General features: G+C 34.5%; 1 protein-coding gene across 1 annotated transcript in view; it reads left to right on the top strand.

Moving 5' to 3' along the window:
* The first annotated feature begins 117 nt into the window (after nt 1-117).
* Nucleotides 118-12,863, top strand: part of LOC114929234 (aristaless-related homeobox protein A) — a 126,537-nt gene continuing 113,791 nt past the window's right edge. Inside the window, exon 1 of the mRNA XM_029300712.2 lies at nt 118-2,032. Coding sequence (XP_029156545.1) covers nt 1,825-2,032 — 208 coding nt within the window. The 5' untranslated portion in view covers nt 118-1,824. The remainder of the gene's footprint in view (nt 2,033-12,863) is intronic.

Genomic DNA, 12,863 nt, shown 5'->3' on the forward strand with positions numbered 1-12,863 from the left:
GCAGGTTCTCATCACACCTTCCCCTCTATCCCACCTGGCATCACCTGGGGCAGCGTGGCGAGCGATCGACCTCCTCGAAGTGGAGGGAACGTGGCGGCGCACATTGTCGGCCTGGAGTTCGCGATACGCGTGTGCCGCGCGCGCTTACGGCTTCGCTCTCGCTTCACGAACTGTCAAGTCGATTGTACGCGAGGCCAGGAAATATTAGTGACGGTCATTATACGGGGTAATCGCTCATCGATTAAATCGCCGCACACATTCAAACGCGATGGGACTCGAAAAGTTAATAAACAAGTGCATGTGGATACACGTTGCAGCGTGAATAATCGGTTCAAGGAGAATCAACGTGCTCTGAGATACGTGGATATAAACATCTACATGTGATTCTAGAACTACAGTGAGACTGAATTGCTTGGGTGATAATAGATTCCAAATTTTTTTTTTTTAATATCGCTGCAATGTTGATGCTTGCTTGCGGAGTTAATCAAATGCATAATGATTCATTCATTTCGCTATGCAAGTAATCGAGTTAGAGGAAGAATCAGTATGCTTCACTTGGATATGATAATCGCGCGGACTTTTCATCAAAATCATCAGAGTTTTTACAATCTGAGAAAAGTGATATCGAATTAAATATGCATTACGAGTATGAGGATTATTTTCGACAAAGAATTGAAGCGTACTTAGGCTTATTTGAGATGTTTTCAATCTCATTTAATTTGAATTAAACCTCGCGCGAAGTGTCATCTTGTGAAAATATCTGTTAAAACTGTCAAATTTTAAACAGTTCTGGAGATTCTGATTTTTTGGCTCATCTGTCACAACATCATCAGCTGATCTTTCCACTGCTCCGAAAATGATTGTTTGAAGAGCACAACTGTCTTCACAAAAACTGTCTTAAACAAAACGAGAGGTGACCGTAGAAGAGCATGTAAATCATGAAAGAGTTCATTGATCTTTCCGTGCGAGGAAAACACAAAACGTGCGTGCGTGAGCGAGTGTTTACGAGCCCGACAAGAGTAATTTTCGCGCGACACGTGCGGTTTGTCAGTTTGCGATGATACGCGTTCCTGATAAGGATCGACGCGATAACATGCCCGCCGACGAAATCGATAATGCGCGACTCGATGATCCGATAGCCGCGCGACGAGAAGCATACTTGAAACGACGATGTTTACTCTCGGCCGGAAACGGAAGTGCGACACGACAGTCGGTCATCGAGCGATGCGAGGATCGAGCTTATTAAATCGCAAAAAGTGAATCACAGGGAAAACATTGGAGTGCGACGTAGAAGACGCGATAGCCGGACACTCGAAGATAATCGATCTCGGATCACGGCAAGAGACAAGTGCAATAAGATAACATCTCGACGTATCATGACATACGTAATCATTGTATCTGTTACCTATAAAAAACTATTTTATCAGTTAAAAAGTCAAGTTTTCCCAAGAGAGATTGTGCGATGAACAGATGATAAGTCTATTATCTAAACTAAATACGTATCTGCGATACGAATAAGGAAACGCAAGTAACGCATTTTTTTCGTGCAATGTCAGTATTAACGTGAGTGTGACAAGCTCGAACGAAATAGATACTTTTCACAAAAAAGTGACGACGAAAATCGAGATTGCCATTGACTTTTCGCGAGAAAGTTAAGTGTCATCGGACTCGAGCACCAACAAAATTACGTGGACGGAAGTGCAAAAAATCGATTTTCTTAATATAATAATAAGCAAATAATACTCATTTTTTGGGTGTCGTTAATGAGGCCGCGTGAACGAAAATGCGGACAACAACACCGAGAATGAAAACGGCACGATTTCGATGCTTATGGTGAGGTATCCCGAGTCCTCCTCCCTGTCGAGAATTGTGCGATTATCGACGATGGATCTCAGCACGACGCCCAGAAGAGCCACGGACGGCGTCGGTGACATACAAAAGACCAGAGTGGCAAAAAGTGTCTTCAGCATCCGCAGCCTCGTCGACGTCGAGGAAGCGGAACTACCTGCCCAGGACGTTGAGAGTTCGCCAAGTGAGTCTTTACTTAAATAATCCCACTTAGAATTGATCATAATTCGCCACACACATTGGTGGAAACAAGCATAGTCATGATATATGCTGAACATATAGAAATATGTATTTTTGCTAAATATTCATATATTTAGCCAAAAGATATTTTTATTACGAAAAGTTTCTCTATATTAAACGATTTATATCACGATATCTTTATATCGTGATTTATTTCTTTTATTTTTTATTCTTTAAAAACAATGTTCGCACACACGGTTATTTCGAAGTGAGAAAAAGATTAATAATCGTATATAGTTGTCATTATATAATACAAATGTAAAATCAGATATAAATATAAAAAATACATGAATGTGAAACAATGAGTCATAGAATTTAAACGTGTTATATGCAAAATTATGTGAAAAATAAAATTGCAAATAAGGATTGATAATTATATTTTGGACGAAACAAGGATTTTATTTATACGTTCTACATATGAATAAACGAGTATGCTATGAAACGTGACAGGTATATGATATACCAAAGTAAATCTAAATCTGATAGGCAAGTTAATTATCGAGTTGATTAAGTTGGAAGCGTAATTATTAGCATGATCTATGTAATTTATCGTCGCATAAAAAATCTATTCTACGAGTTGATTACATAGTGGTATCGAATCTTTACTTACAATGACATATCGGAGCAATTTGAATGACACAAGTCTCGTATAATATATGTACATGCATATATGTTTACTCGAGTTGTAATGCTTGTAATCGTGAAAGAAATCCTAATTTAAAAAAAATAAAATGTAATATTAAATAGAGAGAAGTGTAATGGAATATTCATAAATAGATAATAAACTAACTTAATAATATTTATAAAATAAAAGTTATTGTTGATTTTTGTAAAGTTTTTAAATAACTTATAAATAATTGAGAGTTCTTAAAAAATATATTGGATGATAACTAAATTTTCTCGCGTAATATTTTCATTAAGTTCCGTGGAAAGAGAAACATTGAGAAACAAAAGCAAGATCGATCGTGACACCAGGCTTTCAAAGGATGATCAGTTACCTCTCTTCGATCAAAGCCGCACGACATTCCGGGGGCTTGAGAAATCCCGGCTCCGGAGGTTTACTTTTTCCCCACGAGTGCCTTTTGTGCCAGAGATTCAGCAAAAACCAGCCGCTCTTATAAGAGCGGTGGAGTTAATTAAGGCGCATTTAAAATCGGTAAGATCGCGATAAGATGGCGATTAACTCGAAATTAGTCCGCCCCATGGATCTAGCAAAAACTGTATCGCTGTCGTTATTGCTGACACGTATCGATGGTGTAGATAAATACGTGATTGGGACGATGCCCAATTAGAGATCCGGCGAGTAGAGCGAATTGTTACATCACCGTCAGACTTCATTCCATCCTTTTCTCGTGAAAACCGCAAAAAATCTCGACGGGAAAACAACGACCGATATTTCACCCTCCCATGAATAAAACTACTACATTGTGATAACAGATTGTAAGCAATATTTAAAATCTGAAATTTATTTTTAAAAATCTGTACACGGAGAGAATTTTCTCTTAGAATTCACCTTGAAAATTTCTGATTAATATTTACCACAATAAAAAATATTAATATGTACATGGTAAAATTAATCGACCATATTTTATATCTTATTGTGATAGACATTAATATTTTTATTGTAGTAAATATTAATTAGAGAAACTCTTATGAAATTTTCTCAATTCTTCTAAATTGTAAGAGAAAATTCTCTTTGTGTATAAATTAATCTTTTTCGATATTTCGATATTATCGCAATGTCGCAAGAGTCTGTAGCATCTAGATCTAGAAGAAACGAGGAAAGTCCGAGCGCGATGCAATAAGCGACTAACGGAAAAGCTACATATCGGCCTAGTTGGCTGATATGCAAAATATGCGCCGGGCAGCGATAACGAGCATTGCTCGATTCTCTTACGGTGGCGAATAAATAGCGAATTAACATTTAGTCGTCGGCTGATAAAGCGAAACGAGCTCGTGCGATAACGGAATCTCATTCTCCCCGCGACTCTATGAACTATCGGCTTGTTATCAGGTAATTAATAAGATAGCACGTGGATTAACAAATTACACGCGTACGTATAATATAATGTAATCAAAATCAGTAATATTATAATAATTTTCACAAAGATATCGAGCGACAAATATTATTTCGATTAAATAATTAATTCAGAAGTCATTATAGAAGATAAAGACTTCATTAATATAATAATTAAAACTACATATTTATATTTTAATTTATAATTAATTTTTGTTTCGATCGTGTATTGATATAACATTTTAATTATGACATTAGTATTTATTTAAAAAAACCGAAGTGCAGACACGCTACTGCTTATTTTATGTTATTTTTAGACAACGAATCGTTATTTTCAACGCATTTCCGTGTATATACATGGTTGCAAACGACTCGTCATATCGACCTGAAAATTTACGAGATACGTAAAACGAATTATATTAACGAGATACCTAAAACGAACAAGCACGTGGATATAGATAAACATATAAAATAAAAATGTATGTTAATTGTTAAAATAAAAATGTTAATATAATGAAGTCACGGTATTTAACAAATTCTAATTAGAAGATAGGCATATAATTGTTGTACCTTAAAAAATAATCAGTACTATTAAAAAAGAAGTGAAGAAGTTATATCCAAATCTATTGGTGTGCCAAGACATATTTTCATATTAGAAATAAAAATTAAATATATATTATACGTATATATTTTTTGTAACAATAATAAGTCATACGCAAAAAGAAATATATCAAAGCTATTTATAAGCATATTTAACATCGTGTATTTCCTGATATATGTATAGTTATTGTTACTTATTGTTGTTGCGAAAAATCATAATTTTTCGGTTTATTTTTTGTCGCTAATGTTCGAAAAGAGAACAGAACCGTATTATTATCGCCACGTTAATGCCGTGCTGGTATTATTAACGTACTCTCTAGCATATTTTGTAGGTAAATATTTAAAAGTGGATATAAATAATTACCCGTGTGCAGACGCATAGATAAGCGGACTAAACTAGTTGGCTCCACCGCAATATAACAAGTGAAAATGTATTTTAAAGTTATACCTTCTTTACTTAAGTAATTACTGTCGAAGTCGATAAAAAATATTTTTCTTAAGCTAATAATCGAGTTATTCACGAGATAGACGGAGAATATTATTATATTATATTTTTATAAAAATATTCATTTATTATGCTCTTAAAAAAGGTATGTTATTATTTTTAATTTATTTAATTCATAATCTTCTTATAATCAAAACTTCATATGATGTAGAATGTCATATAAAATTAGCAAAACTGTCATACAATTTAAACAAAGCAAATTTTTCTAACTTTTATCAAGATTATTAATATAAAATGTCATTTAAAATTAGCATTTTTATTTTCCTCATTATTTTCTGCATTCTTTTCTTATCGGAAAATTATCGAAATATAAAATATATATAGTCATTTCTTTATTTAATTAATAATCTTATAATCAAAATTTCGTATGATGTGAAATGTCATAATAAAATCAGCAAAACTGTCATACAATTTAAAGAAAGCAATTTTTTTAACTTTTATCAAGATTATTAATTTAAAATGTCATTTAAAATTAGCATTTCTATTTTCCTCATTATTTTCTGTATTTTTTTCTTATTGGAAAATTATTGAAATATAAAATACATATAATCATTTCTTTATTCAATTAATCAAAATTTCGTATGATGTGAAATGTCATATAAAATCAGCAAAACTGTCATACAATTTAAAGAAAGCAAATTTTTCTAACTTTTATCAAGATTATTAATGTAAAATGTCATTTAAAATTAGCATTTTTATTTTCCTCATTATTTTCTGCATTTTTTTCTTATCGGAAAATTCTCGAAATATAGAATATGACTTAAGGGATTTGTGAAATGCTGCATTCGTAGTTAATCTGAAACTGCAAATATTGGCTTTTTCTATTTAACGACAAAAGAAGAGTGAGATGGCATGTGCACGAGCTGGTTTATCGCCGCCATATTACGAGATCCGGACTGGTCGATTAAACGCTATAAATGGCTATGACAGAAGGTGTAATAGAATTGGGGTAACTCCGGGCCAATGGCGTTCTGCGATTAGGGGTGGTTGTTCGTGCTCGATTGGCTTTCATGGAGGGTTGATGTTCCCCGGAGGTAAGCTACGTCTTTATCCTCCCATCGATTCCCGTTATCCCATTACAGAAACGACCCACCCCCGCGTTTAAAATTTCATCGTCCTGGAAACGTTACAATCCCGTGTGCTTACTAATTCTCTATTCAAATTAGTGACTCTATAATTGCATGGAATTACGAAACTTTTATCGTCAATGGATACGCCAATAATTTCCTGTTTAATACCTCAAAAGTTACAATGCATTCGCAAAAAATACAAGCACTTCTCTTTCCATGACAGAGTAACGGTATATCATTACAGTCTTTTATCATTTCGTTAATTTATTTAGCTAAAAAAAATTACAACATTTTCAAAAATAATTAATAAAATGTATGTTCTCTTGACATAATTGATAATTTATGATTTTAAAACAATGTAAGAAAATTATCTATTCGATAAGAATAAATAAAAAATAATGACACTTGTTACTTGGTATAATGTATTGATAAACTTGTTTGCTTAAACTTAAATGTTAAATGTAAAAAAATAATATTCAGTGTTAAATTATTCAGCAAATGCGACTGACGTCATCTAAAGACATAATCATAAATGTGGTTTATAAAAGCAATTTATGCACAGCTTCTGTTTTTACAAGTTGAATAAGAAGATCAATAATTGAGACACGTAATTAATCTGACAGTCATCAAAGTACTTTTTGTAAAATTGAAATAATTTAATGACATAAAAAAAATTGTGAAATATATATAATTTCTTTCATGAATTTTTAATATACAATAAATCAATTGAGTTAAGATTAAAAAATAATCAAGTCTCTCCTTACTGAACATAAAGTTTATTAAAATTTGTAATTTTATATAAAATACGTTATATATTAATGACAAATATTTTAAGTCCTAAATACGTTCATCAGATTCTCTAAAACCAATCAGAGTGACTGTCAAAAGGTTAGACTTTTACGAATTCCAATAATTGCAAAAAACAAGAATTCTGCCAATAATATGTCAGCAAATAATTCCGTGTAGGTTTTAAGCGTGCATATACATTAGTGCCGCGGAATCCGCTGATTGGTGGACTTGGTGAAGTCGCTAATTGTGTTTTATTAGCATTTATTTTTCCTGCTTTCTACCTCTCTCTCTCACTTTTTCTCTCTCTTTTTCTACTCCTTTTCTACCATCGAATAGCTGCGGTCTCTTAACTAACTAACTTCCCGTCCATGTACTAACTACGAAAGACATTATTGTTAAAAGGAGTCCTACAATGTATTTGAAATTCACACGCGTGTATATTCGTGAGTCTGTATGTGCGACGATACAAGAACGTCGCGCCATCAATTTAAGAACTGTCAAGTATTACGAAAGAAAATTTGCATTTTCATTCGTTATCGAAAAAAAGAAGCAGGAAATAATGTGAATGACACAACGTGCACATGTACATTAAATCGCATATTTAAAGAAAAAAGTTATGCAAAATTATTATTTCTTAAAGTTACAATTATTCTAAAAAAATTTCGATTGTAAAAAAAAGATGTATAGATTGAAGGAGAGAGAATTGATTTAAAGAACAATGTTTTCCTTGCATTGAAATTGTTATGCAATAATAAATATCGTAATAAAAATTATTTCAAGATAACGTTTGATAAATAATATAATATTGTATAATCAAGAATCAAAAATGAACCAAATACAAAAGCACACTAATCTCGATGTCAAATTAATCTAGTTGCATCGCGTTTTCCCTTACCGTTCTAATATCAACATAAATATCTTTGACTTACTTATTATAAAAATTATTACAGAATTATTATCAAATAGTCAATCCCAAATTTTCCTCGAGAGGGATCTTTAATTGACGCTTATATACTCTCTTGCTCGAAACCGAATTAATTAATCGTACACCTCCGCATCGCGAGTCGAACAAACGACATTGACGCGCGATCTCAAGGTCGAAAGTCGAAACTGTCTCGAGGATCGACCGCGGATATTTCTCGACTTCCTCGACGGCGAGGGTTGGGCTGTCCCAGGCGACCGGGCAAATAAGGGGAGAGTCTTATTACGACGAGGAAGAGAGCCGAGCATGCTTGCTGGCGCAATCAAATAAATTAGTCGGAATTACGCGGGCCATGGAGAACCGGTGGTGGCGTTCACCACCACCAGCTCGTCCTCGCCACCAATTAGCGGAGCTTTATCCCGCGCTCTTCTTCCACACACACACATATGTACATATTTCACGGGTTCGGTATATCGCTTTCGTGGCTGCGGATCCATGATCCTTTCGAGCATCGCCGCAATCCTTCGCCGAACGCGAGGCTGATTTGCGACTTATCGCGAGAGTTTATTGGACTGGCGGATAAAACGAAAGGCGACGCTACGAATTTAACGTACGATTCCGTGGCGATCGTTTGTTTCGCTTATTTATTAAATGATCGTTCCCCTTCGTAAGACCAATTATCGAGATTCTAGATTGTACGCGAAGACGTGCCGCGCAAACTCACTCAGTCTGCGATGAATTTGAAATCGATATCACCGCGATGCAAATTTGCGTTTTGCAAGAAAAAAAAAAGGAAAAAACTTTTAATCGTCGACATCAAATGATTTGTAGCAAAATTAGATATGCATGTGATTAAGCAAGAAAATTGTCACGTCACGCGGTGGCTTACGTCATCTCGACAAGTGTCATACTATGAAAATTCAAACTTTAAGGAAATAAAAATTAATATAAAAAATATCAAAAAGCAGAACTTTGAAAATAATTATCTCTACATATGTATAGAATTTGTCTGATCCCACGAATGCAGGATTTTTTGGCGAATTATTAATTAATTCGCGCAGACCAACTTGATTCTTAAAACTGCTCGTAATCCGTTAACGAGCTCACGATCCTCGTGGGAATGGCGAGGGTCGGTTAGAGAGAAAGAAAGCGAGAGATAATAACGGCAACACAATATCGCATATGAAGAACGCGAATGGCAACGCGACGTAAAACGGTTACCGCGTATTCTTGCGTGACGCGTTATTAGCCGATTGGCCCATTAATCGCTCCGTCGGTCCGAAACAGCCGAAGCCTCACTCTCCCACCTATCTGTTCGCATAGGAAGTAATTGCTAATCGCTAATTGCGGGCGCAAACACTCCATCCAATTAACCCCTCCCAGGATGAGCGCGGCTCGTTCATGACCGGAGCGGCGCAGCCACCCTTCTCGATTTACTAACTAACTTGCTTCCATAAACAATTTATATCCTACCTGGTCTGGATGAGTTAGAGGCTGCCTTTGTTGCATAACGATCGTCCAATTAGCAATTTCATTGTTCTAGCCTAAGCGCGAAGGATCAAAGATATTATAATGTTATGTATTTAACAGATCGACGATTATAAGCACATTTTTCTTATTATTAGCGACGCTATTCGATTTTTCTAATTATTTGTATAGGAAAAAGTACACAAAAACTTATTAAATTAATAAATATTTATATTAGTTTATATAAATATTATTATTAATAAACAGAACAATTAGCGAGAGATCTGTTTCGCGACTATGACATATAATGACGTTGTGAGGAATAGAATATATACTAAAATATGCTCTTACTTTATAAATGCGTTGATCTCGGACGTTAGCATATAACTTGACTCCGGATATTTTTATTTTTATTATAATGACATTGATGAATAACTTATTGTTAATTTATACTAATATTTTAATTATTATTTGCGCTGAAGAAGGTTGGAAAAGACAACCGAAACGTACGAATTGAACTTACTTCTGTATAATTTTCAATAATTTATGTTATAAATCGTTTCACAAATATATTTCTATACTTATGTAGCTCTTATTGCCTTTTTATATTTGTAGATTTAAAATTTTCTAAAGAGCTTTTATAAATTATATTAATAAATATTTGTTTCAACGCACTGCCTAATAGATAATTTATTTGAAAAGAAAAAAAAATCTGTCTCACATCAAATCAACATTATTAATTTCAAATAAATCATTTCTCTATCTATAAAGAAGAATGTTAGATTAAATTCGCACGAGACGTACAAAAATATACGTTTGATCAAACTTGTTCGCTGAAATTTCAAGCGATATGCTCAAATTTTTTGCTCCGACCACTCTACACAATATTGATATCGTTTATCGCGAGAAACACATGTGCAGTTAATTAATGTAGGAAAATTACTCGGCAAGGAATTGGCCGCGCCTTCCTGGCGGTAAGCAGGTATTTTCCAGCGATCCCCGAGATGAGGTAAAACTGATCGGTCACGGGCAATCTACGCAGGTATCACCTGTTAACTCGCCGGTCCTAATCGTTACGAAGGCGCCGGCGTCATATGTTGCGCGGGTAAAAACGACGGCTCATTTCCTCGCTCTGCATCGTATCTCACCCCATCCGCGCGCGACCCTTCAGTTTTCTCTTTCCTCGTCTCGACCTATAATGAAATTTCGTCTCGGACAAAAATGCAAACCGGCTCGCGCGCGAGGGAGATGAACAGAGAAGGCGCGGAGGAGACCCCTTTCGATCAATTAAGGCTAATAAATGGCGTCGGCGGTGGGGTTGTTGATGGCGACCGGTCATGGAGATATGGGGATTGAGAAGCAAAAGCGTGAGAGGAGCGAGAAGAAGAGCGGAAAGGAAAGCGTTGCCATGAGCGAAACGACTGGGCGCTCTGTGGGTTTATGCTATTAAAAATGTAAATATCTGCCGGCTCGTTATCGGATGTAAATATGGCGGCGGGCGCGTCCGGGACCAGATGGGGCGGGATGGGTCTCTCTCACAGCTCCTTTGTTTCGTTATTTATTGGAATGCAGGGGCGCGCGCCACGCCGAAACCCACGCTTCGCCGAGAGACGTTTCTCTATTCCGTTCTTCTGATCTCGTCTCGTCGGACGAATTTGTCCTCGCATCGCGTTTCGGATGTTTCAATTTCCCCAATTGAAACTCCCCAAAAAATTGAATGCCCGCAACGTTACGAGCCTTCAAATTTTATTTACTGTGTGTCGTGAAAAAACATTGTTTTTTTTATTTTATATTTTAGATTTGCAAATCAATAACTTGCACATAGATGCTATTTTAATTTAACAGAAAGCATAAATTCACTCTTGTTGAAAAACATATTTTTTATCAAATTTTCTAAATTATAAATTAATGAAATTACAAATAATAACATTTTATAATTTTTTACAAAAATATATTTTATAAAAAAAAAAAAAAATATATATATCGCGTTCGAGATGCTTCAATCCCTAATTGCCCAAATCCCAAAAAATTGAATGCCTGCAACGTTACGAGCCTACAAATTTCATTTACTGTGTGTCGTGAAAAAACATTGTTTTTTTATTTTATATTTTATATTTGCAAATCAATAACTTGCACATAGATGCTATTTTAATTTAACAGAAAGCGTAAATTCACTTTTGTTGAAAAACATATTTTTTATCCAATTTTCTAAATTATAAATTAATGAAATTACAAATAATAACATTTTATAATTTTTTACAAAAATATTTATAAAAAAAGAAAAAAAAATATATATATATATATATATATCGCGTTCGAGATGCTTCAATCCCTAATTGCCCAAATCCCAAAAAATTAAATGCGTGCAACGTTACGAGTTGCATCCAAAAGCGAAGCCTTCGAATTTAATTTATTTAATGTCATGAAAAAAATGTTTTATTTTGTATTTTATATCTGCAAATCAATAACTTGCACATAAATGTCGATGCTATTTTAATTTACCAGAAAGCATAAATTCATTCTTGTTGAAAAAAATATTTTTTATCAAATTTTCAAAATTATAAATTAAAATTAATAAAATTAATGGAATTATAAACAATAAAATTTTATAATTTTTTACAAAAATATATTTTTTAACAATAGTAAACTGAACTGTAGTAAGTTAAAATAGCTAATCGACTTCTATATGCAAATTATTGATTCGCAAATGCATAAATGCTAGAAAATTCCATAAAAATCAACATCGGTAAAATATCCCAATCAGAGACCTATAATCAGAAGTTTCAAGCCAATCTCGCAAAAACGCAGCGAAACTCCCCTAATTCTCGAAAGCCGTCGGTTGATTCGCGAATATGCGCTCGCCAGGTCTTTTCTACCCCACTCAGGCCCTTTCAGAAGCCTTGATATATGATTCAATAAAACCAGATCCAAGGCGGGCCCGAAGTAAATATCAAACGTAAAATGTTCACCTCGTTAACCTGTTCCGCAGAGTCGGGACGTTATGAAAGGTAAAGAAAGGGTGAAAATATAGAGACACGCGCGCACATCTCCGAGACGGAGTATACCAATTAGAAATTCCGCTAATTGATATAAGCGAATCGATGGAATGAAGAATCGAAGGAGGAAAGGAGGATAGAGAACGCATGCTCGTTTACTATTTCATTCAATTCTAAATCGCCGGGTGATAAATCGTCAGATGTTACGGAGAGCCATAAAATTTCTACGGGCGGCAAGAGCGATCATTCGCGCAAATTAAACTTTGCCGTAGGCATACTTTTTTTACATGCAGATTTTTACGAATATATAGATACGTAAAGGAATCATCGGACGTTGTGTGCTACAATTAAAAAAAAATTATTAGTCTCATATGTTATTTACATTTTGCGTGAAAACAAGTTGATTCTC

This window comes from Nylanderia fulva, unplaced genomic scaffold (assembly GCF_048542155.1).
Source record: "Nylanderia fulva isolate GAGA-0341 unplaced genomic scaffold, ASM4854215v1 Scaffold14, whole genome shotgun sequence".
Taxonomy (NCBI): domain Eukaryota; kingdom Metazoa; phylum Arthropoda; class Insecta; order Hymenoptera; family Formicidae; genus Nylanderia; species Nylanderia fulva.